Source organism: Gavia stellata, chromosome 3 (genome assembly GCF_030936135.1).
Source record: "Gavia stellata isolate bGavSte3 chromosome 3, bGavSte3.hap2, whole genome shotgun sequence".
NCBI classification, from domain to species: Eukaryota; Metazoa; Chordata; class Aves; order Gaviiformes; family Gaviidae; genus Gavia; species Gavia stellata.
The window spans coordinates 25,069,883-25,096,670 of NC_082596.1; the positions used below are offsets into that span (position 1 = coordinate 25,069,883).

The 26,788-nt window shown below is 41.3% G+C and overlaps 1 protein-coding gene across 1 annotated transcript in view; it reads left to right on the forward strand.

Annotated features, from left to right (window-relative positions):
• NIPAL2 (NIPA like domain containing 2) overlaps positions 1–26,788 on the forward strand; it is a 50,974-nt gene that overhangs the window by 16,950 nt on the left and 7,236 nt on the right. The window contains exons 2-6 of the mRNA XM_009808501.2: positions 1,700–1,768; positions 4,548–4,719; positions 15,200–15,259; positions 17,254–17,375; positions 23,342–23,438. Coding sequence (XP_009806803.2) covers positions 1,700–1,768; positions 4,548–4,719; positions 15,200–15,259; positions 17,254–17,375; positions 23,342–23,438 — 520 coding nt within the window. The remainder of the gene's footprint in view (positions 1–1,699; positions 1,769–4,547; positions 4,720–15,199; positions 15,260–17,253; positions 17,376–23,341; positions 23,439–26,788) is intronic.

Below are 26,788 nucleotides of genomic sequence, written 5' to 3' on the forward strand. Positions count from 1 at the left end.
CTCCTCAGGGCCCTGGGTGGGTGCCATTTGACAGCATTTCCCCAGCGTGGAAGGAGGCTGAAAGGCTGCTCATGTCCCTGCAACAGTTAGTGCCTGATCTCAGCAGATACCTGTGCTGAGATGTCTTGTTACACGCTCCCCACTGCTCCCAGTGAGGGGGGTTCCCAGGGCATGGAAAATGCACCGTGCGTGAGAGCCCAGGACACGCTGCTGGAGCATCCACTGGAGGATACTGGGGTGCAGGGAGAGGATGCAAGATGGGAAGAACCTCCAGTGGCCAGGCACCAGAGGGTATGGGCAAAACTCTTGAGTAATGCTTCTTGTTGAACGCTTCTTGTACACAGGCTGTGGCACTGGTGCCACTAATACTTAGCACAGAGGGTGTGTGAGAGAAGGGCGTCCTCTCACCTTCTGCATTCCACTCTCTGCATCCCCTAGTACTGGTCAGTCACGCCTTGGTGACACCTGGCAGTCGGCCAAGCACTTCACCCAGAGCAATTCTGTTGTCTGCTTCTCCTTCTGAGTCTAAGCCACTACAGAAATGCATGGGCTGGAGATGGTTGGATTCAGCTGTGTCTCTTAAATAAGAATATTATCATCCATTTGTAATAAGGCTGCTGTTTCTTCACACTTTTGGGGGTGCTCTTTTCTAGTCTGGGAATTATCTAGCCACAACAATAATTCCTCCCCTCCAAAAGCTTGCTGGACCACATACTGCTCTTTATAAATGTTTAGGGACAACAGCCTCTGTAGCTGGTGGGCACTGCCTGTTCACAGGTGCCCACGGGCCTTCTTGGAGAAGAGTCATGAAAGCTGAGGCTGTGAGCATTGAGTTGGATGCTGCTTTACAGCTTGCAAGCAATAGTTACACTGGGTTATGTTACCATGACCTTGTTTATAAAAACTCACTGATAGTGTGTCTGTCTTCTTTACAAGCTAATGGGGCTCCTCACAGTACTATACCAGTGACCTTGAATGGGTCTTGAATACACTTATGACAACATACAAAGTGTTACAACATTTTGAAAGTAGACAGGGACTTCTACCACCTACCTGTTATTTGAGCTTGCTGAAATGGCATCTTTAAATGACTGCTTTCCAAAATAATGAATCCTGCTTGTATGTTTTTAATTTCTCAGCTTCATAGAAAGTTTGCAAATCTTACTGAAAATTAGACAGTCTGATTAGAAAATAATTTGATGAGATAACACAATACATTAAAGAAACTGTCAGGAGACCTATGTTCCTGGCTGCCCTGTCAAATAATGGATATGTTAACACGTAAGATAATTGTGTTCCAATATGAATGGTTTGATTGCTGTTGATTTTCCTTCTGGATTATGTAACAAAACAGGTCCTTGTTTTGGAAAAGAAGAATACCTGTGTGTAGTGTTCAACTGAGACCTGTCTAGTTTTTTCTTTCATGAGATTTAAGAATGTGTTCTACTGAAGGACAGTAAAACCACCTCCTGCACTGGGATGCCCTTTCCATTCCCGGGTGTTTACTACTTAAGCCCTAGTCAACTGTGCAGAGATATTTTTTATCAGTTTACCCAGTGCAGCATGAACTCAGTGACTGAAAAGTACAATAATTTGGTTTTGATTGGGTTACAATGTTCTATCAGAAAACCACCATTATATTGTTCTTCTTAAACTAATAAGCAGTATTTTTGTATTTCTTTGTTTTGTGATCTTGCAGACTCAGCTCTTGGGAGTTTTACTTGCTGCAGCTTCAAATTTTCTGATTAGCGTCTCTTTGAATATACAGGTATGAAATAATTTCTCTTTATTCAGAGTTGTTTATATTTAGCAAGTAACTTATGTTACAATTTGTTTTTATGGTGAAGTTCAAAATACAAATTTTGTTGCATTTAATAAACATTTCCTCTCTTTAGCTGTGGTTTAACAGTGCCCTGCTGTAGTTGTTTGCAGTATGATAGCTCTCAACCTGTTCAGTGCTGTGATTCTTATATGGGAACCAAATAAAAATTCAAAACTACTCCTCCTCCTTGTAATGTGCCATAAGGAAATACCAGCTGTGACCCACTATTGCTCCCACTGGACATCACATGAACCTGTCTCAGAGTGGCCAAATCTAAAATGGAATTGACCACAAGGTCTTAAGTGCTGCTTAATGAAGCTATTAATGTAATTAAATGCATAGAGACATAAAGTTTTTTGCAATATTGGGCCCCAAAACAACTTTGACAAATTTAGTTTTCTTTCTGCAATTAGGTTGAAATAATCTGAGTGAATATTATTTTAACTCATAAAAGCAATGGGAGGTGCTGACCTTACAACTATGGCAAAGGGTTGTAGGATGAGATTTATAAAATCCTTTCTGTATTAATCATTAGAATACATACTCAGTAGAAAGTTAAATAATTCATTATAATTTGTATCTTGTAGACTTCATGGTATTTTTAGGTCTTTTAACAAAAGTTTTCAAAGTGCAGAAGACATTGTTGTGTAAGTTGCCCAGAAAAAGTATTCTTGCTAGCTTGTATTTTGAGAGTTGTGTATGTCTCATATAAAGCTACTTCTTGCTTTTCCTGTAAAGGATGAAACAGAAAGCTATGGAATATGAAATCTTCTATTCATAATAACCCATTTTATTAATCGTGGAAGGTTCTTCAATGATTCTCTTCTATTTTAAAATCTCTAGTTGGAGAATCATGTAGAAAGAAATCTGTTTAGCCAGAGATGGCAGGCAGGTCAATACAACTGCTGCCTCTCCAATATGAGTTCTAACCTGCTGACTTTCCCTAGATCTCAACATTTATTTTCACACTCATATTAAATGGACAGACCAAATTTTATTGTTCTCTCTCTCTTTCCCACCATGCAGTCAGTTATCCTCCCTCTCTTCCCTCTAGTTGGTTGTCAGCTAAAGAACAGCCCACCATTTGCAATGTATTTTAGCTGCATTATAAACAGCCTCCACCTAAATACCATCCACACACATTACTATGCAAAGAACACAGACATCTAGAGAAAGAAGGCTGTAGGGGAGCTGCTGAGCTCACCCTCCTGTGTTCGTTGCACATCTTTTCAATCATACTGTGCCCTCAAGAGTTAGTTATTCCTACAAGAATCTGGGGAGAAACCAGAGCTCAGGATTCAGTTAAGAACTTATACTATTTGGTTTTCAGCAGAAACTTGGATTCTTGATTTGAATATTATTTAATATTAATTTCAATTGGATCTTTGTTGGGCTTTATTTGTTTGTTTGTTTGTTTATAAAAATGGAACATGCAAAATTCTGGATGTTACTGAGAATTGCGATCTGTGGCTCAGGGAAGTTTGATTTCCTTATGCTCCTTTTCTCCTTGGAGGGCTAAACTTCTTCCTAGGATTTCATCCCCTGAAGATGTTCCGCAGCATGAAGCTGCAAGAATGTGCTGCATCCTCTCAACAAGAGGAATGACTGAGACTATGGTGTATCACAGTCATTACTGTCTGGCCCATACTCTGTAGCATAGCCTACAGAGTAGAATCAGAGTGTGAGGAAAATTGTTTACCACTTCCCCAGGGCTCTGCAGGGATGCTTCCAAAATCAAATATCAAGTGATGGAGAAAATCTTTTACCACCATTTATACTACAATAACCGTATCATTTGGTTTCCAACTTTTTTGACCCATGTGCAGAGAGGCTGGTGAGGAATCTGAGAAAGGAAATTATATTCTGCAGAACTAATGTAGTAAACATTGCATCCTTCCCAATCATGACACCTTCCTGATGGAGACTGCCTGGACTCTGTTTCAGAAGACCGGTGTGATCAAAGTCAAATTATCTTGTTATATACAGGTTCTTGCTGTACAGCCAGAGAGAAGACAATTACAACATCTGTCAATGATACCTCCTCCATGTAACGAGAAGTGTTGATGAAGTATCATTAGAGTATATATTATACCTGTTGATACAGGTATAGCTGGTTTTCCTTCTGAAAATAATGCATTACCTGAGATCTTCTTCTAAGGTCAAACAGGAGATTGTAGCCAAATCCTAAATTCTACCTAATTAATTTAGAGTCCTCCCTACAGCAGATGTGATTAAGTGCTGCCTTTTTCATTTTGAAATTGTATTTCTGGCGAGGATACATATCATGGAGCAGGAACACCATGTTGTCTGGTCCCCTTCTCCCAGTTTGTTGCCACAGTTCTGATTTTGCCCCATCTCCTGCCTTTGGGTATTTCCAGATTCACAGCAAAACTGCTGAACTCTGCTTTGAGAGAAAGAACAGAGGTGTGCAGTGATAGCTAGGAAGCACTAGCTAGTATTCACTTAATATTTTTCACATTTATTCAGAGGTCTAATTTTCCAGACATTTCCACCACGGCTAAGAAAGCACACATCTGAAGCAGCACTGAGTTAACATAAAGCAATGTGTCTGCAACAACAAGCTGAAAGTCATGTTTAAAAAGAAAACCTTGACACACCAGGAACTTGCAGTTGACAGCCCCCCTAATTATTCCACTTTTGTCAGACATAAGAACACAACAGAAGTCTTTCTTTTCATGCCTGTTTCTAATAATTAATTTTCTAGAAATGCACTCATCTCCGACTGGCTTGCCAAACGGAGCCGAAGCCCTACTACATGAGCAAGCTATGGTGGTGTGGGATTACCCTCCTGGGGCTTGGAGAGGTGGGCAATTTCACAGCCTACGGATTTGCCCCCATTGCCCTTGTTGCTCCACTGGGATGTGTATCTGTCATAGGTGAGATGGTTTGCCATTTCTTGCTTGGCTACATTAATTGAACACTTGTTTGTGACTACTGGAATAGTATTGCAGGAACTGTAGCAGGAACACAAGGGGAAAATGTTAATGTTGTGGTTTGAAAATAAATTATTCATATAATGACATGAGCTGACAGTTTAACACAAACCCTCTACTTAACTCAGAGACTCTTCTAATATCTTTCTTTTTCCATAGTTTTGTCTTTTGTATCACTCGGAGCTCTGCTAGTTCCTGCCATTTGGTCACCCAGTGCTGTACCAGTGTTGCCGGCTCTGCAAGACCCCGAAGTGGGGGGCTGGCATCCTGCAGACTGCTCAGAGCTGTGGTCTGATCATGAGTACCTACAACGTGTTTTCTGTGTTACTGTCACACCAAGCAGTTGCTGCTGCCTGTCTCCTGCCCATCAGCATGATTCATATTGACATGGTTAAACTTGCTTGACTCTCTGCAGCATGTGACAAAAAGGCCCTAGAAATTTCTTGAAATATTTTTTTTATTTATGGACATTATCAAAGTTGTTCATTTGTTCCTTCATGTGCACATTAATTGGAGTTTAGCACAAGTCCTATCCTTAGGACTCATTTGATATGATCTTACTCTTTACTTCATGAGGTTTTTTGTATTGACAGGTGTAAGATGTCTGTTTCTTTGATAAAGAAACATACATTTTAAAATATGTTATCATGTGCTAATGCAAAGCAGAGTGGACAGAGCAATACTGTACAGAGGCTGTGAAAACAGGAATACAGGGTGCAGCTGTATCCCTTAATCGAGTCACTTCATAGCCACAGCTGAAACGTCCAGGGCTGAGATAATCACAACAGCTCTGCATATGCTGGAGCTCATTCGCTTGCTATTGACAAGTGGTAACATTTCATGGTCTGTCTCTAGCTACCAGTTTCATGCTTGGAAGTGACATTGCAGTGAGTGACTCTGCATGGGAAGGTTGAAAAGATGAATTATCTTCCCAGAGGACTGCCCGGCTGTAGCGGAAGGAGGCAGCCAACCATATGTGGGTGCAATTTAGCAAAGAGATAGCAGGGGAAGGAAACTGCAGGCAATTTACTGTAACCTTTAATGTTAAACTATTGCAGAATTTTGGAGGATGAGATATAAAGCCACAGTAGTTCACCATTGTAGGAAAGACTTCTCAAAGAAAGGAATGTGATATTACCTGAGATGAAAATGTAAATTAATATGACATACCCCAGTGTCAATTTGGTGGCAGTAGTTATATCCTCAACAATTGTAGACTTTTCCAGATGTCTCTGAACATGAAGGGACATTGACCAATCTAATTTGTTGCCCAATCTGAATAAAATGCAAATATAGAAAACTAGAAAGAAAAAGCGAAAAGCAGTGGGAAGGGAAAAAATTCCTTCGGTTATTAAACTGCTACAAAGAAGTGGTCACATTTAGGGCTGATTTTTATCTGGGCAGATTCCTTCTTCTTTACCTTTGCAGTATTCAAAAAAATGTTGCATCTGTTTCCTTCGTTCTCCATTTCACCTTACTTACAACAAATACCAAGAAACCATTTTCCTAACTGTTATATCTTATCGAAATGCTCACCCACTTTTTTTTTTTTTTTAACTGACCCAAAATGCTTATCCTGGAAGACCCCAGAAAGCACTTTAATATCTTATATTCCATTCCCATATATCAGCTGACAGTATCCATTTCATAGCCCAAACAATAGAGATATCTGAAATTTTATTTAGTCTAGCAAACATTCCCTTAAGGAAGGGAAAGTAAAAATGATGTAGACAGCCAATTACAACAATAACTTCCCAGTAACACTTCCTACCACTAGATACTTTCCTGTCTTCTGAAATTAAAGCCAGAGAGAGTAGGCGTCCCTTTAATTTTAGAAGAGTTCATCATTTAGGGCAATGACAAACCGACCAAGATACATATGCATCATCTGCTAACAACTGGGCAAAGGATAGTTTAGGCAGCAGGTCTTCCAATTTAGAAGATCAAGAAATATTTTTGTCATTAAGTTGTGACCTCTTTTAGGTGGTGGAGGGTGGACTTTGCACAGTCTAGTTGGCAGTTTTTTTGAGGTATTGTTGAATGTGTGTCTTCCATAAGTTAATTCTTTAAATGAATAAATAAAGCATTTGATAACAAACTCCAAACGTGTATCTGAACCCTAAGTCCACCCTTCTGGTATGCATTTTTTTCCAAATTTGGTGTCAACACATCCCACATGGTAAGAGATGACTCTCACTGACATTGGATACTCAGTACCTATGGTGTACAGAGGGGAAATGTGCTTTGCAGTATGCCCAGTCATCTAGGGGATTCTCTGAAGATCTCTGTCACTCTGGATCTGCATGGAAAGTTTCCTTTGCTTAGAAACCAGGGTTTTGGAGGAGGATAAAGTGGACTGGAGTCTCTGCCCAGAATGGATTTGGGCTGTACCCACCATATACCTCCAGACTTCTGACACGGGAAGCATCCTGGGTCTTAAAATAGATGGAGCCAACATCTATTATGCTCTGCTACCACATTTAACTTCATCCAACTGAATTTTGCACTTAACCTGGTATCAATTAAATAGTGAAAAATTTGTGCCTCATTCTGTTGAGCTGGGTGCTTCTGATGGCTGGTTTTAGAAAGAATCCAGCACCACAAACCATGAACTGGCATGACACCACTAGATTTTAAAAAATTTTTTCTTAGAATTAAGCTACAAAGACTATATTTTTCTTTACACAGTGGAAGTATTTCTGTGTGTGGTTGCAATGATGCAAGCTCTACATCTGTTCGGGGTTTTAAATAGTTTGAGAAGACAGCAGTTGTTTTCTTCAAGAGGAGAAATTGGTAAATTTTTAATTTGAAAGTGGAGGAGTAATGCATATTTGATGTGATCATTAAAAAGCTTTTTATCCTTAAAAATTAAAAATCATGTTTTACATGTAGCTCGGGTAATTTTAGGTTGCTGTGGTTATTGGCTCATTGTTTTGCTTTTGCCTGCAGAAGTAACTTGGAGAGTGGGGGGATGAGGAGAGGCCAGTGGTATCAGAGATAATTTCTTCTGCAGTTTTCATCATTCTGCAGAGAGTTATTTTACACTTAACTCGCTTAGACTGACATTGTTGAGATCCCTTTGCATTTTTATATGCTCCTTCTAAATAGCTGTAGGGCAAGAAATTGCTTTAGGCTTTGAAAATTGATATTCCTGATGGCACTTTAGCAAAAAGATTCTCAGACATTCTCATAGAAATGGATTTTTCCCACTCACTGTAATGTAACATCTTTGTGGCCCAGGAACTTGGGATTTTGAGAACTCTGTTACTAATGAGAACTGGGAAACATTCACCAGACTATTCTTTAAAATATTTTATTTGTACTTGTCTAGAAGATGCAAAAAAAAGGTTTTTCAGGGTTCTTCCTTCTTTCTGCAGTGTGTATGTCCTATAATCCAGCTTCCAGAATTAAGCTCACCTTAATGGTCTCTCTTTTGAGCAATTCCTCTGATATTTGGCCAGCTTTTTTATTAGGATATTGGCACTAAGGGTGGGGAAAAATGTTTGAAGTTTTGTCCACTACTTTTCCAGTACTAATATTTAATCATGTTAGAAATGTTACAGGTTCAAGTGTGCAGGATAGCTATCAAGAAGTCATGCACCAACTGACTAAATTCTATAATATCTTCCTTTCTGTTCAGTGCACCATTAGTATCTATCATATAAACTAAGAATAGGTTTGAGTAGTCAGTTAGCTGTGATGAATTTGTTCCCAGATGTCTTGGGCAGAGCTAGCTCTCTGTTTAACTCTGGCTATGCATACAGGTATTCCTTAAGTTTCTCTAAATTTGTATTAATCCTCCCTGACACAGAGCTCTGGCCCTGAAGGACATCCAGGTCCCACCAGGTCTAAATGCATCCATCCTCCTCATACCTGGATCCTCTCCCCTATCTACCCCAAAATGACCCACAGTAGGTCAGCAGACTGGTTTTTCTCGAGCTCCTGCCCTCCCTTTGAGCAAGACAGTATATCTGAGATGTAGGCAGGAGGAGGGTTTAAGCTAATAATCTCAGTGCAGGGAGATTCTCAGGCATGAATTGTCTACATGCAGACTCTACCATGGAGATGGTGCTACAGGCACTCAAACCCAGCTGTGATTTATCTGGAGTCCAGGGGAGGTTTAGGCTGGATATTAGGAAAAATTTCTTTACTGAGAGAGTGGTGAAGCATTGGAACAGGCTGCCCAGGGAGGTGGTGGAGTCACCATCACTGGAGGTGTTCAAGGAACGTGTGGACGTGGCATTGTGGCACATGGTTTAATGGGCATGGTGGTGTTAGTTGATGGTTGGATTTTATGATCTTACAGGTCTTTTCCAACCGTACTGATTCTGTGATTCTGTGAGTGCACATGGACTTGCCTGTCCTCATGCTTTGCGCATGGGCATTAGGGGCCGTCTGTGCTTCTTCTCCTTCTGTCCCCCCCAGTAGCCCTTTGCATGGGAGGGAGATATTTCAGTCTGCTCCAAAGCTGTGAGCACAGCTCCTTTCTCCAAACCAGCTCCTTTCCTTCTGAATGTGCTTAATAAAAATGCTTGGGCACTTTTTTAAATAATTTTTTCACACTATCCTTCAGCTAAAACACATTTCTTTCACGACCGGCAACCTCATCAGTTAAGGCTTTTTTCTTGTCCCCCTCTTAGTGTGCAGCCTCTGGATCCCCTATGGAAATACTGGTACTTGCCCAGGAAGACCTGTTCCCCATTCTCTGCCCCCTTAACGTCCTGCTCATTTGAGCTGCAGTGATCAAATGTACAACATGCCTGATCATCTCTTCAGACATTCCTGACTGTGTGGCAGACTGCAATAGCTTGGATTAAAGCATCTCCAAGTGCTTCTGTACTGGGATGGTCCTGAATCTCTTCAGGTTGGAAGGCAGACTGAGGGTCTGTCTGTATAATGCATACTTTAAGGTCACATCTTAAAATGTGGCCGGCAGCAACTGCATCCTCACAGCTTGAGCACTGCTCAACAGATTTCATGCAAAATCAACTGGGTGAGCTTAAACTGCTTCGTTAGATGGAGGCAGGCCCTTAAGCTGCATAAAACAGTGTAAATTCTTGGTCTCAGAGTGAAATGTTTTTCTTGTTGCACAAACTGGGAAAGGTGCAAACATTAGTCTTTGACTCATGGCTAGTACTCCTCCTTTGGTATTTCATCCAGACTACCAGTGAAATGGGTACTGAAGTATTCTGAAAAATGGGTGGTTTAAAATGCCTTTACCCGACTGAATCAGTTAAGCTTAACAGAACAAACATTTGAGGCAAATATTAATTTTTGTGGTTTTATTGGAAAACTATTGGAAAAGACAGAAGCAGTAAAAGCAGTATATGCATTTATGAGGAGAGTACTACCTATTTAAAATAGTACATAAAGCTCATCTAAGAATTGAAAAGAGGAAAAGGAAGGATATAACAATATTTGAAGATATGAACAGTTATGAAAGGAATTATTTGGTGTAAGACCTGACAATAAAAATAGAGGTAAGAAGATGAGATTTATAAATAGCCTCAGTACCAGCAAAACAACTTAATTATTTGTGAAATAGTTTTGAGCAGGAAAAATAAGTGATGGATACTCTTTCATTTGAGTTTTTTAAGGCTGGATTGGACAAAATACAGAAAATACATGCTACGGATTAGTATATATTTTCTCTCTTTAACTTCTCCTGTTGTGTATTATCCCTTTCTTAAAGAAACAAACAGGAAACAATCCTAACTGCAACTTTCATGTCTAGGAGGCAGAGGAGTTGTTTTGTGAGCTGGGTTCTCACCATTCGGTGTCTGCTAGTGGCAAAACCCACATACCACACTACTCTTTATTTCTATTTGTGCTGGAGAAAACCTACATATGGAGATAACAGTAAATGATCACTCTCCTAAGAGAATGAGCAGCTGACTAAACTATGTGTAGCACCGTTACAGCCTTCCCTTAAGGCACTTAGTTGCATATCATGCAGAAAATGGACATTTTATACCATTTTTTCACTTTAAATTGAAATTCATATGCTGCAGTGAGTATATATTCATTCAATAATGTGAATATATACTTACTCAATTTATAGTGAATATATATTCATTCAATAATGAATACAAACCAGCCTGGTCTATGCCAATATATGAGAAGACGAAGCTGTTTCAACATAACAATTAAGCTCCTGAACAAACTCTTTTTTTCCCATTTTCTACCCAATAGTTTTTATTTGTCATAATTTTGATGTAGTGACAAGTCATAATATTTTTCATTTGAAATACTAACTCCATATTTCCAGATTGAAGAGTTTCATGAGCCTTCAGAAGGGCTCTGTTATACAGATACAGATATTTTACAGGACCTATTTACTTCTCAAATTGTGGATATTAATATAAGCATGACGCAATCAAGGCATGAAATGAAATCAAGGATTTTGTTAGGGTGTGTTGATCCTGTAATGTTTAATGCTTAACAGATCATCTCCCAGATTTTCTTCTCTTGATCTAGCAGACTATCTGCCACCACTTTCAGTGGGAGTACGATCTGTGCCTAGTTTTGAAAGTTAAAATAAAAATTAGTTAAAAAGCTAAAAATGTTCTGATGGACCCAAAAGTATACAAGTCTTCTCAGATGACCAGGGATGCAGTCTCTGCTTCAATGACTTACAGGCTGACAATCTGGGCTTAGAGTTGTGCTTGTGTTGTATTGCTAAAACCAGTGGCTCAAAACTAATGAGGCTTCAGAACAAGGATGAATTGCTTGTTTTGTTGCCAAACTGCTGCCAGCTTACACTTTGACACAATTTTTTGTCTGCATTTCTGTTTTGTTGTATTCTATTGCTGACCAATTAAAAACAAAAAGAGGCTATTCCTCACTCTGACACAGATCTCAAGCTCTATAACTGTCTATAGCTTTTTTTAAAAACAACAGGCAAGCAAATGAACAGTTGCAAAGACACATTACTACTTTTCAGCACAGCAATTGTCCAAGTTCCTCGGTCTATTCATCTGTAGAGTTGAACATAATTTTCAGTGAGTTATTTCCCACATCACTATAATGGTGTAGGAGGAGGAGGCACACAGCTTCTGTGACAGAGGGAGAACAAGAGGACCCTGGTGTGGGAAAGGGAAAATTGGGGCTGGGTGATAAGAAGTTAGACTCATGCTGCTGTGATGGGCGGAATCATTGTGAAGGGGAAGTGGGCTAGGAGGAAAGTGCGAGGGTGTAACATCAGTGGTAGTGAGGAGGAGAGGTAGGGAGATGGGAGGCACCTCGCTTGTGGTCTGACGGATGGTGGGAAAAGAGTGGAGAGTCTGGGGAGCTGAGCACAGGGGTTTCAGCAGGGCTGCATTTAGGAGCTGAATTTGGGATGCAGTAAGGGCTTTAACTCATATCTGGTAGGCTTAGCTGTGGCCTCTTGATGTCCACTTACTCTTCTGCCAAGGGTTCACAGGGTCCTAGGATAACTCAGGTTGGAAGGGACCTCAGGAAGTCCCTAATGCAACCTCCTGCTCACAGCAGGGTCAGCTTGGAGGCCACCACGCAGAGAGGACATGGTGGGGGGAATGTGTTGGCCATCTAGCATATTGTCTTAAACTGCCTTTTCTGGAGGAGTTAATGTCTTAAGCAGCTAAAGGCACCTGAGACTGTGAGCCGGAGCCCAAAGGAGTTAAGGAAGAGGGGCAGAGCAGGTGTGAGAGCTGTGCATTTCTCACTGGGCTCCTGGGGTACACTTTGGTGCCTGCCATTTGTCTTGCCAGCCATGGAAAGCTGCAAAGCCAGCAGAAGGCAAAACAAGCAAATGCCAGCCTGCACTCCTGGGGCTCACAGGCTCCCTTCATGCCCCTCCTCTGGCCCATCGTTTCTAGTGAGCCACTGTCTGCATCAAGACGATCTGCCCTTGGTTTCTTTGATTTAACCCGGTTCAAAGTCACCCTGCAAATTGAAGAACATAAAAGACTATTTAAAAGTCAAACTTATGGAGCTTAAAGCCCAGAGAATTAACAAAACAAAAATAAAATTAAAATATTATGCTAGCCAGTGTTTAATAACAAGGTGTTTTCTTGGCTGTGCTACTGTAACTTGCTTAAAATTCAGCCCTGAAGGTAATAGCCAGAGTTTGCCAGGCTTCCGAACAGTCATGTATGTCCTCTAGCATCTCATCAGGTCTGTGTAACTGTTCTCTGCTTCTTGGCTTAGATTTACCGCATTTGCTTTTCTTCTTCACTCAAATGCACATGAAGTGTTGGTGGCTTATCCACAGGGACAGTTGTCTTCTGTGTTCAGAGTCTCTCCTGGGTCTCACTCTCCTCACCTTGGTGTTGCACCTCCCTTCCTACTTCAGTTTTTCCTCCAATCCCAGATGGCCTAATATATGTTCTTAAAACCTCTCCTATTTTTAGATTCCTCTACATATTACACATCATAAAGAGCATTAATTATACATACTTTCTGTTGAGCTCATGATCTCTTGTGCATTACCAGCTATCTCTGGAGAAAGAGCTTGCCGCATTTGAATTAATTATTAAAGCGGATGACATGCTGAGTGACAAGTTTCATTATCCAGATGCATTCCAGTGCCTCCCTGTGCCCACTGCCAGCCTCAGAGATTGTGATCGCCCCAAGCTGCCATTTGTCATCTCCAGAGAAGTAGGCAGTGGAATTTTGGGCATAACTCATCTCACCCCAAATTGGATGCCAACACTGGGATAGAACCCTAAATTGCATTTACTAGGTCTCTGCTGAATCCAGAGAGCCCAGACAAGGGGGTACTCACAAAAAAAAATCACTGAGGCATCAGTTCATTAAGCAACAGGTCTTTGCTGTGACAGTGACCGCCTAGGTGGGTGGGCTGAAGGATTCATTGGGAGAGCTACGACAGCAGGGAGACAGAGCAGTAATTAATTCCTGCACTATCTTGGGTTGCTGCTGCTTCTTTCCTGGTTTTTGTCCTCTCTCTTTTCTAAACGTAGGTAGCTCTGCTATTACCAGTGTTGCCTGGATACCAGTGTCTTTTCTCCAGCAAAGTTGTCACTGAAACATTGAATAAAGAAAACCGTGTCAGGCAGCTTACTTTCAGTGAGGCATTTTCAGTTGAAGATTCTTTTATCACACTTACTCGTTTGCATAGATCTCCATCACCCTTGACAGAGCTTAAATTTATGACTTCTGCTATATCTGAATTTCTACTGACTGGATAACACAGATGTGATGCTGAATTCCAGTTCTCTGTTTACCTCTTGGTATGAACCTCCCTAGATTTATGTAGAGTACATCTACTAGCTAACCAAAAATTAAATTTTCCATCAGAACAATAGAGATAATGAGGCAAAGATGGTTGCAAAAAGGTTGAACTGTTATTTCAAGAACAAACCAAGAATTTCATGCTGTAGGCAGGAACAGAGCTCTTGTAACAGCATCCCTTGATTTAGGTTCAATGTGTCCCTTCACTGTCCCTTCTGGGCAGAGTTGTTCTTTGAGGTTTCTGAATGAATCTAACATTAGTGATGCACCTCTCCCAAAGGCCTTTCCTACATAGGAGCTATTCAGCCTCTTTTGCTTCTCCTTAGAGGTAGATGCTCCAATGTTGTGTGCTGGAATAGAGCCATCTCACCCAGGTGGCCAACAGTCTCATCCATCTTAAATCCAAACCCCATCTTCCCTCTCTAGCACATGTCCACACTGAGCTGCTTACCAGAAATCCTGGCCTGATCACTACTGCTGCTCACCCACCCACTGCTGCCCTTCCAGGAGAGGTAGGTCTAGGAGCTGGCACAGGGGAGATGCAAGAGCTGGAGAAGGGAAAAAGTTGTCTAGGGAACAGGAGGTCATTTTCAGGGCTCACTTCCATTTTTCTCTTTCCTCATTACAAGTCATTCTAGACCATGGGCAGTGCTCCTGTTGGTTGGTACATATGTTGGTTCTTCCACCTGCTTGTTTGCAGACATCATGACCACTCTCTTAGTTCATACTAAACATTATGCTTCTGCAGTGGCTTTCTTCCTGTCAGTTGTACTGCTGCTACTTTTCTTATACTAATACATTAAAGTCTAAAGAAGCAGAATTTTATCATTCTATGAGGCAATTTGCCTTGAGCAAGTCCATACAGTGAGTTGGTGGCAAAATGGGGAGTGGAATGGTAAGGCTGACAGGTGCCCAGTTTTCCTGACACTTCCACATATGACTGAATCAGAGCAGTTTAAGTGGTGTCTGCGTGGGAGACGGGAAGGGTATTGCATCTCTTCAACCACGTAAGAGCCTGATGAATACACTTAAAATCTTACAAAAACTGAGGGTTGATTGGTTGCCGGAATGGAATCCTGGATGGTTATATCATGGTATAGTGCAACAACAACAGCCATGACATATATTTATACTTGCCCCAGGGCAGCTTTTTGCTATAGCACTTGATATTCTACCAAATACAAAAAATGTCTTTATATTTCTGTTCTAGGTAGTGCATTTATTTCTGTCTTATTCCTAAAGAAGACCATGAGGGCTGCTGATATATTGGGTAAGTAAGCATTTGCTAATATGGACATGTGCGTTGCCATATGCTTAGCGAGCTGTAACTCTCACGCAGCCCCCCACCTTCACACTCCCACTTTCCCAAGCAAGTGTTTCGAGGCAGATACTTTTAAAATTGGGAAGAAGTGACAGAAAGAGAGAGAAGCTTCAATGCATGTGGAAAAGACTGTATTCCCAAATCCTCTGCTCTTATAACGATAACTCATTCCTTATGTGTCCTTATTGCTCAAATTTATTTTCATTGTCTATTTTTGCCTCTGAGGTTGTATTTAGTATTGTATTTATGAGTACAACACAGTTTTAATAAAAACAATGAAGTTATTGAGTTATTCATTCAAATATAAGATTTTTTTTCTTACTGCATAGACATTGCACAAAAATTCAAGCTCAATTTAAAGTGACAACTTCCCTTTTGGTATTAATTTTATCACTTCAAAGAACAAATAATCATGTTGTCAAGTGTTTTTTTGGTTAACATGGTCTTCACTGTAAAAGCATGTCAACTTTTTGTCTGTGTCCAAGATTTTTCTTGCGTATCAAAACTGCTCAGCTTGAACCCAATAATAGTGAGAGACAAACATATTTCAGGGTTTGGGCTTTACACCAAGCTATCTTGGCTGGGATGGTGCACCTGATGTTGCTACAGAGCACCTGATATTTCTGTGGGGTTCCTAGCTTCTAGGCTTGATTTTCCATACTATAAAGAGGACATCCCAGCTGTTCTCATGAGTGTTTTGGAGAGATCTGTTCAGTATTTTTCCAGGAATACTATATAATATTTATTCAGGTTTGAGATCCAAGTTTGCCAGCTCAGCTGCTACATTCAAAATCCCCCCTCCCTTGATTGATCATGTTTCCCTTATGGTCTTATACATTATGTGTTGCTTTAACTAGTGTTCAGCACTGATTTATTTTATTTCTGTGAGTTTGACTTTGCAAGAAGGATTTAACAATGTTGCTACATTCCATAGGAATGAGCTGTATGATGGGAAATATGGTGATGTTTTTGCAAGCACATAAATATAGAACAGTTCTGCTTTTCCAAAGGAACTATGTGCGATAGCAGTGCCAGCAAAATCCTCCGGATGTGCTTTGTTTTGTATTCCTGAGCCTTGTATTCCACACCGATTTATAGGTTTGCCAAGAATTTTAAAGATTGCTTGAAAAAAATTTGATTAGCTAATATCTTCCTTAATCCAATACTCCTTATGATCTCAGGATCGTCTCACTTCTATCTCAATACCTTGACGAACATCTGTGTTTGTCAGCTGGCTGTCCACAAGGCAGAACTTCCAGGTTTTTATTAAAAGCACAATAATGCAAGTTCAACCTTGAAAAGGTGCCCTGGCAACCTAATGGCTGAACAGTCTTTTGCAAATCAACCTTTTATAAAACAGCTCATAGGTCTGCAAATACAACAGGGAGCGGCCAAAATGTTGGCTTCATGACAGCTTCACCTAAGCGTTGGACTGGAACATATCTGTTGCGCTTAACGTTTCCGGGGCAGGTCCATAGCTGGTGCATATCTCTGTGGCCACACTGACTTGGGGAGAGCTGTGTTTATTTACACTGGCTAATGATCTAGCTGTCTGCCTCAGTAAGCAACTTGTCCTTTCAGTTTAGGATAAGTTTCTGTGACCTGCTTTGTGCCTGTGAGAAATACAAAGGATCAATTTTCCTTTGTCATGCACTTGGTATTAGAATTGAGGGTACTTGAAAATGCATTGCTGAGTTGGAACTCTAATTCATGAGGCTTTACTGACAGATTTTTTCATATTCTCAAAATCCTTTCAGTCTTTAATAAAAATTACACTAGATAAGACCACAAATGCAAGGCAACCCAAGTACCTAAGCCCAGGTCTGATTAAACGGACTGAAATTTTCTTCTGGAAACTATTTCCAAGTCAGCTGGAGAGCAAGGATGACCATGATGATTAACAAATACTGTATTACTAAAACAATATGTCCTTTTCTTTAAAGGAGGAACACTGACAGTAACAGGGACATACTTGCTGGTGATATTCGCTCCAAATGTACCCCAAGAGCTCACAGCAAGACAAGTACAAAATTATTTAGTGAGCTGGCCATTTTTGGTATATTCGGTGAGTATCTACTTCATACCACTCCCTAAATCAGAAAACCTGGTGTTCTTGGGCTTTTTTGCAGCGTTATGAATTAGCGGCAGAAAAACTGATTCTGAAGATAAATTCTGTGATTTTCATAGGAGAGCGAGCAAGTCTCTGGGTCATCACACCAGTCCTCAAGCTGCAAATACGTTGAACCAAAAGATGTCTTTCGAACTATGTGCCAGGGGAAAGTCACAGTTGTGCAGCATTAACAAGAATGGAAAGATTTTGGTTTTTAGTGGGCTTGCGGGAAAACCTAAATATTGGCACTGCTGTATACGTGTTCTTGCCACACTGTCTGCATTCACATCTAAATTACAGTGCTTTTCTGGAACGTGATGGACTTGTGCTTTTAAAAATTAGGCTATGTATGCTCTTGGTCCGGCTTTTTTCTTTCATATCACTCTGTTTTATCCCCATGTTGCTAATCCTGGCTGAAAGGATATTGTATGGAGTTGAGATGTTGAGAGGCGGCCTGCCTCGCTGCCGCTCAGGTTAATCTGAACCTGAGTTTGAATTCAAATACAAAAATACCATTTTGATTAAAGTATCTGTATACAAACTTCAAATACCATACATCATCTTTGATGTATTTAGTTAGCATCAGGAACAAGACCAGAGTGAGTAGGAGGAATTTCTCTCTCTCTTTTCCTCTGGAATGCTGAAAATTTGCTCCTCCAACTGAATGTAAAAGATGCAATATAGGAGCTTCAGAAGCAGTTACTTTTTTTCCCAGTAAAGTGACTCACTTGAGTTAGATTATTAGTGCCCAGGCTTTTCTCAGTAGGAAGCTCAGAAAGCTGTTGAGTAGACAGCTTAAGGACCTTAATCTTTTAGCCAACCTCCAGACTTTAAATGCATCTAACTATCCATGAGACTACTGATTAAGCAGAACGTACATGCTACCACAAAAAACGTTGACCGTTTTGCTCAATTTTTTGTGCATTTTAAAAACTCCTGAAAGATGGTGATATAGCTCAATGGAAGAAATTAATGATCATGCTGAATAAATCACAACATGCACTTTCAATCAGGCAGTAGACAGGTTTTGAAGGCAATGCCCAAGAGTTTTGGGGTACTCAGTAAGGGTAGCTTCAGCCTCAGCAAGAGCTTCAGCAAATCCATGTAACCATTAGAGGGAGAGGGACTTCTTTAGGAGGGGATTCAGGACAAGGGGCGTGGTGCTCACTGGAGGACCCTCTCTCTTTCCTACTGAATATTCCGCTTTACCATGTAATTCCACCTATAGATACTAAAACAGCCTGGCATTTTAGGCACTGATTTTAAATTGCTGACTCACCCATTTGTGCAGAGGTGGTGGAGGGAGAAAACTCCCCATCCACGCCCAGTGACACCAGAAATTTCTGTGCCATATGCTGTTCACGTTTTCTTAAAACAAACAGGTTGCTGGAAAAGGGCTTTTCCCCATCTGAGGACTTTTTTGACTTTGTTTCAGGGAAAGTTAGTAAGAACACAGTTGAACACCTAGGAATACTGTGCTGTATTTTTCTTAGGAGACTTTGTGAGGAGGTGGTAGGATTTTCTTTCCCCTCTTCTCTCTCTTCCCTGCCTCAGCCAGCATCCAATGCTACACATACAGCATGTATTGCAGGGAAGGATGGAGCAAGTCCACAGCAAATCTTGTTGATTCAACAACGTATCAAGCTTTATTTGTTCCTTCTGCTCCCTGGATTCATCTGTTTTGAGCTTCCTCTGTCCAAAGAAGAGGGAGGCGTGAAAGGCTCCACAAGAGACTCTGAGATACAAGCCTGATTATCCTGGCATGCTGCTGGAAGTTCAAGCAAACCCTGCTGTAAACATTCTCTTTGGGCAGGGAACTAGCTCTTCATAATTGTTTGTGAAATGCCTAGCACAGGTTGGCTGCTGAGATATAAAAAAACGCAGCATAAGTTGCAGAGTTTCCAGTAAAAATATATAGCAAGGAGACAGTACAGCAGTATAATGCAGTCCAACAGTCTTTCTAAAACTAGCCCTGAAGTGTGGTCTGCTGAGAAATACAAAGCCCCAGTGGTACAAAATGTTCTGTGTGGGTGATAAACCATCCCCATGTGGCACTCCACTGGCATCAGAGGAGTTCTGCAGAAATAGCCTCTAGTTCCCACATGAGACAACTTTGAGTCACCTTCTGAGACTTTGCAGTAGCATAATCATGTCTGAGCAAGAGTGACTATCTTAGCTTGGTTTTTTTCTCTTTTGCTTATGTGCACTTTGAGTCACTACAGAAAACATCAATTATAGATGAAGCTCTTAGGTTTCCCTAAACAGAAGCATAGTGAGTATTGGGTTGTTAATATTTAGTGTCTGTAAAATCAGGTTCAAAGCATTTCTGGTTTTTCTTCAAAGTGCCTAGAAGACGCTCCTGGTTCATTGGTCCCTACGTTGCTGTATCCCAGAAAAACAGTTGAGGCAGACAACGTGATATTTTGTTCTGGTGCCTTCTGGTAATGCTTAGAAACATGGAAAACATCATGATTGTACAAAAATGTTGATGAGATGTGGGCTTGAGGAGACTTCATTAGAGATCAGTTATAACAGCAAAAATGATTGTAAGCAGGTCAAGTTCCTTCAATTCCTCTAAACAGAATATGTGAAGCTGATGTAGCCTATGCACTTCCCATTCCTGGACCTTGTACTTAACATTATCACAGCTATCAACTATGAGAGCGAGCACTATTTTGGGTAATTCTCAGGACACATTCATAGCTAACAGCTGGGGCACCCCAGGAGGGTCCCTGTCTGCGTGAGGTCCTGTTAGGAGCCATGCACTCTGCTTGCAGTGTGAGTCAAGGTGATGGCCTCTCCCTTGTCTTGTAATTGAAGGTGACCTGTTGGTGGGTCACTGAGCGGCAGAGACCATTGAAGAATAGTTTGGCTGTTGAGCAGCACAAGGTGAGAACTAATTGTTTGAATTTCATGCTTAGTGTGCGAGACTTGACAGAGCTGAGTAAACTTAAATAACAGCCCTGAAAAGCAAACACCAGCTTTCTCCTCAGGTTCAGCCACAGGACTACCATCTCTAGCCCTGCACTGCTGCTGCTCTTGGGCCTTCCCCAGGAGGCAGAAGCAGCCAAGCACACAGACCTGTGCACCCCTTCCAGAGCTGCCACCAGGGACTCTTTAATGTCCTTTTGATGGTTTTGCTTGGCTGTTTCCTTTCAGAAGTGAGTCTTCTTGGTGTGTTTGTTTGCTTTTAAACAGGAGCAGATCACAGTGGAGCTTTATAGCAGCTTTAGCAAGAGAAGACCTGATGACAGGATGAGGACCGACAGAGGGCTGATGGACAGAGCCAGCAACAGTGACTTGGCTCAGTCGAGTTCGGTGGTGCTCGGCACTACCTGCCTTTCTGGGGATCGGAGTGAGGTGGAAAAGGGAGTAGAGCTCCAGAGCTGGTGTGATGGAGTGGTTTGAGCCAGTGTCTGAGTTTGGTTTTGAATGATTGTTCTTGCGTAGTTTGAAACCTAAGTCACGGGGCAGATGATGGTGCTTCCTTCAATTGGCATTGTGATTAAAGTTGTCGAGGGGATATAAAATGAATCAATACCTGAGGTGTAGCTGGCTGCCTATAGTAAGGCTGTCTCATGGGTTTCTGCACACTCTGTGGCAATCAGTCCAAGGATCTGGGAGAGGTGATGGGTGCTCAGGTTTGCACTGGGGGGGAAGCAGGTCTCACAATGCTGTGTAACCTGGTGCCATAGCCCCATCCCAGTTCCACCATCCTGTGTGCCAGTCCTGAACTGGCATGTCATGGAAGAGGATACCTGGGACACCTCTGGAACTTCTTTCTTAGTCTGGGTACCTTTCCATGTGGGGAATATTTATTTAGCAATTTATTCTTTCATTCTGTTAGCAATTGTTCACTGTCAAAATAGCAACTGAAGCTATTTGGAGGCTGTTGCAGCTGCAGCCTGATAATGCGATATTCCCCTCTGGCCCTAAGATGTGTTTGCCAGTGGCATGAAGAGCGACGCTGCTACCCTCAAAACCCGGTCATAGTTTTCCACAGGGAGGCCAAGATGAACTCATATGTCTGCAGGTCTTAACATGACTTCTGCCTTGGTTCCTGATTTAGACGTACCCAGCATTACACTGTTGAATAAAGCTGGGGATGCTGGCCAAGTTACTTACCGTGGCCCAGCTTCCACCTCTGCGTGCAAGCCTGGTGGGGAGGGATGTCGCTCTGGAGGGAAATGAGACCAGCACTCCACAAGAGATTGCAAAGATTATTAAACAAGGATTAGTCCAGGACTGTTTTTTTTTTAACCAACAGCAAAACGCTTTATTACATTCAACGCATTTTACAATAAAAAAAGCCACTCTGCTTTTTTTTTTAATCTTGTAATAAATATTTGACATTTTTTAAAGAAAGGTGGTATAAAATCCAAATTTGTGGTTTTAATGATCTGAGATGCAATTGTCTCTTGGTTTTCTTTGGGAGCAAGGGATCAGTGTGAAGGTAAATAAAAAATTAACTAAAGCATAATTATGTTCTGTTCATATTTTTGAACACTACTAAACTGGGGGAGGTGTGAGTGTGGTAGAGAATTTTAGTAACTGAATGTAGCTGATGACTGCTTTCCTGCTGCAGTCACTCTCCAAAATGAGAAATCAGCTATGTTACATTATATAACTGCCACTAGTAGCTGTTCAGTCACTTCTTTGGAAATTTCATCAGCGCAACACCCAGGTCTTCTCAAGTCTAGTGCTGCCTTACGGTGACTGTTGGTTTAAGAGTGGAGTGGCATTATGAAACATAAATTAGTATGTTGGTGACAAAACCAAGGAGAAAGGCATGAGGTTTTTCTATTACTTGTTTTTTTGGTAAAAAATGACAATAACCAGATTCATTAATGATGACAATCTCATTTTCTGTCTTATTTCCCCCAGTTGATTACCTTCCAGCAGGCACAAATGAACTTCTCTTTCTCTATGCAGTCTATAAGGCTACCAGGCTTCTGAGCACCTCTCAATGCAGAGGTCCATCATCCCTGTTTTCATGAGTCTTCTGGGCTTCACAGAAGGTTTTTGGCTCTTGCACTTGCTGTTTTCTTCAGGCATAGAGGGGTATTTGGGCAACATGGGTAGGAGGGAGAATACCCACTCTTCTGAGATGGCAAAAGGCAAGAGTTGTTACTAAGGGAATCTGCAGAGAGACACATTAACAGCAAGTCAGTAAATTTAACTGCCTGTCATATAACTGTCAGATGTTATTGAAGGAGCAAGTTTGGACCATGCACAGTGTAGATAAAGCTGCTTCAGCAGCTGCAGTTGTCGTGCAGTGTGGTCTGCTAGTGTGTCACTGAGCTTTTCAAGGTAAGCTCCTGACAGGTACCTGTGATTTGAGAACCACCACATGAGAGAAATATTTTCCTCCTTTCAATATATGGCAGAAAGTTTGAACAAAAAGACAGTGTTTGGGAGGATAATTTTTAGTAGGACTGGGGAGAAGAGCAAAGAGGGTAGTAAAAATAAGCTTGCATGTCACAAAGAGTGACACTAGGAATACCATAGCTAGAAGGAGAGACTGCTGTTCCTCCAGGTAAGTGCTTTACTCCATAGGAATTATAAACAGAGTTTCTGTAAGTATTATTACCAATAAACATGGGTATCTTTGCTGTCACATTAAAAAAGTCTTCTCAATGCTACAAGTGATAAAATATAGCTAGAAGTGCAAAAAGAAAAACTAAAGAAATAAGAAATGCTCAAAGTTTAACTTCTGCTGTAATAGGAAAGATAAATGACAACAATTGTTTGATAGCTCAGTGAAGTGGCAATAAGGTTAGTTTTTAGCAGGAGATGCTTAATAAAGTAATTCACCTTTGAACTGTTAGAACAGAGAAAATGAATATGACATCTCAAAGACTTTGAATGAAGCATTTATTACATAGTTTCACAGCTCTAACTTTCTTCCCTTTTATTTTCAGATCTTAGAAATAATAACATTCTGCATTCTCCTCTATTTTTACAAAAGAAAGGCTGTGAAGCACATCGTGGTTTTGTTAATGATGGTAGCACTACTGGGTAAGAACATGTTACTCACTTTAATGTTCCTGTCTGTTACTATGATAATTCCTTGTCACTCAGTCTCCCAAGGTGGTTTAGATTAGGGACATTTCAAAGCACTGTGCTGAAGAAGAATCATTGAAACATTTCCCATTATTCTTACTGTGGTGTCTTTTTGAAGAGAAAAGCTGCTTATGAAACATAGTTTCTATGCTTATTGCTGGGACTATTTCTTTTTACAGATTTCCTGAAATAAATATGCTGTGTGCAAAGGTATTCTGAAGCTTTTTTTAAATAACACTTTAGCTTTAGATCCTGGGAATGGGGAGTGTGCAACTTTGTTTTTGAGAGCAGGCTAGCTGTGAAAATCAGTTCTTTAAACCAGAGCAGCTTAAGACCTTGTAAGCACTCTGCAAGCAAATGCAGTGGTATGCTGTGACTGCATCGGAACCTTTCTTTGAATTATCTATGCCTCTTTGCATATGCACCATTTCATACTTTACCACCTTTCCAGAAGCATAGCAAGAACTCAGGGGGCCACTGAAGTTTGCATTCTGATTAACATTGCCACAATCAATACCCAGGGAAACAAGGGAGATAATTTTATCAGTCAGCTTTCAATAAAGTTAAACTTGAACCAGTTTTGAAAAATGTCAGGAGGCTATCTCTAAAGCTTTACTGCTTGCAGGCATATATTAAGAATTTGTCACCACCCTTTGTCTTCTCCCATCCTTATCTTGTCAGTTCTCCATGAAACCCTGATGGGACACCACATTTATTTGGTTGAAGTGAAAGGTGCTTGAACTGTGCCACTGAAGTCAATGGCTATATTTTCACTGAGTTCAGCAGGTGCATGTATCAGTCTGCAAAGACTTATAAAGTACATTTCTAACGGAGCTGGTCATGAGTGTTTTGATAAAAAAGAATTTCACAGAAGTTTGCCAGTTACACAATTAGGATTTGATTGAATATGCAAAAGCCTCACAGATTTATTAACTGCCTTCCTTCAGATCCCTGGCTGGTTTCTTACCTAGTTGAAAAGCTCAGACTTTCAGATCAACTTTTTTGGGACAGTCTTCCCATTTAAGTTTCCCAGTGCTAGGAACATTAGGATCTGTAGCTCTGCAGAAGCCTTGAAGGATTTCCATGCTCCCTGCACGAGGCAGAGATGGAAGAGCCCCAAAAGCCTTAGGTCTAACTGTTTGACTGCTCTTGGTTTGGAGGAGTGAAAGTGTGAGTCCAGCCATCCCTCAGCTCCTAGCACAGAACCTGGGAGCTTTGGCAGAGCTCACCTGAGCTGCTCTGCAGCTTCCAACCCTGCCATGAGGAGCGTGAAGCACTGCGTGCTCCTGAGCAATGAGTGGGTCCAGCCTCCTTGTCACATAGCTGAAAGCCTGAAGATCCCCAGATGGGCTTCTAAACTTGACTGCTGCAGTTCTGGGCAGACCCACCATGATGGCTGCCCCAAGCAAGGTCAACACATGGCTCTGGGAGACCTGGGCCATTGGGCTGCATAGCCCTGCACGCTTATTTTGCCACAGAGTCTGCCAGCCCTGATGCCACCGGTGCCAAAGTGACACGTGGAGCTGCTGAACAGGAGCAGGGCTGCAGACCCATGCCCCAGCAGGCACTAACTGCGGTTTGGTGGTCAGGCTGCAATCAACCAAAAATAACAATTTCAGCTGGTGGCTGCTGAGGTTTTGGTGAGCATACGCAGCTTCAGGAGAAATGTGTCATTAGTTCTGCTCTATTAAAAAAGACACAAACAAACAAATCTTGGTTCATGGGAACTTTTGAAATACTGATATTTCCCTCAAGCAGGAAACCCAGAACTGTGGCTGGCTCCTGTTCCATCCTGTTCCATCCTGGTGCCTGGCAGTCCCCGCAAAGCTACACTTAGAGCCTCCTGCTTGCTCTCAGGCCTTTCTGCTGAGCAAAGTGGTGGGGGGCTGAGAGAGGGCCCAGCAGCTTTGCTCCCAGCTGTCTGACACATGCACTGCCCTCGGAAGGCCTTGGCTGCAGAAGGGGTGGATGAGACTTGGGGTGTCCGTGCAGAAGATTCTCAGTGGCAGCTTGTGGAAGGGGATTTCTGCCTTTTCTCATATCTGCACAGACACATTCCTGGTGGAAGGTTTGTACAGATGTAAATGAAATGTGGAAAGGTTTCTTTAAAAAGAAGGCAGCCTTTGTGCTTCATTGGATAGGAGAGCTACTTTCATTGTGAAGAAAACGCAGAGGTGATCAGAAAATCTGCAAATGTTTTGCTTAGTACAACTCTGCAAGTTCATTCGGTGAGAATTATCTTGCCTCATGTATATACTGGGAGTTATCATAAGTTTTGGGGGAAATATTTGAGATTAAAGTGGGATTTCTGAGTTTCGTGCCCTAACAGCTGGAGAGTGACATCATTTGTCACACTAGCCTTGTAAGCTAGGGGTGTCATTCTATCAGAGATAGGAAAACCATTTCCTAGGTTTTGAAACTTATTCCAGGGTTACTTTAACTAAAAAGATCATTCTACTTTTCAAAAAAACCCACACCAACCAACCAACCAAAAAAACCCCAAACAACAAACCCTGATGCTTTCTTTTCTGGTTCGTTAAAATTATAAAGGATGGAAACTGCCCTTTCATTAGGAACAATTTTTCAGCAATCTTTACCTTTAGTTGGACAATTCAAACTACTAATTTTTAACTGTAAGTGTTCTTTAAAAATAATAACTCCCCCATGTTAGAGTGCAAATCTCAATTTTTATGTAGGTTGCTTGTTGGGTCTTGAGTGTATTTTTTCGCATTTTATTGTAGCATTAGCACCACTGCAGGGCAGGATTTGACGTCCTCTGCTCACCTTTACTGCTGTGTTTGTTAAAATGCTCCACCTATTTCCATTACAGAGCAAGAAGTGAAGTACTAGGTGGAAAGGTTGTCATGAAAACAGTGAATTTCATGACAGTGACCGGAATCATCACAAGATGTATGCAACTCTTAAACTCCCCATAACTTTTGGACTTGCTATAACAAAAATGCTTGCAATCAAAACCACAGAACTGAACTGGTTCTTCTTCCACTACCTTTTCTCCCAACCCTTGGCCTGAACTTTTTGCACGGTGCAGCTCTCCTTGCCAATCTGAATTTTGCTGTTACAGGAGGATGAATCAGACCACCAAAATCCAACACTCCCCAGCTCTGGAAAAGGGTGGAACTGGATCCCAACTGGGGGATGGTGCTTCTGACAATTAATTATCTTTCTTCAAAGGTCATCTCTGCACCCTGACTCCTGTTATCCTTTTTAGTTTCTTTTGAAATTGTTACATTATATTTGCAGTAATCACAGCCTACTTGGGTTAGCTGCCACAAACCAAGAGTGCA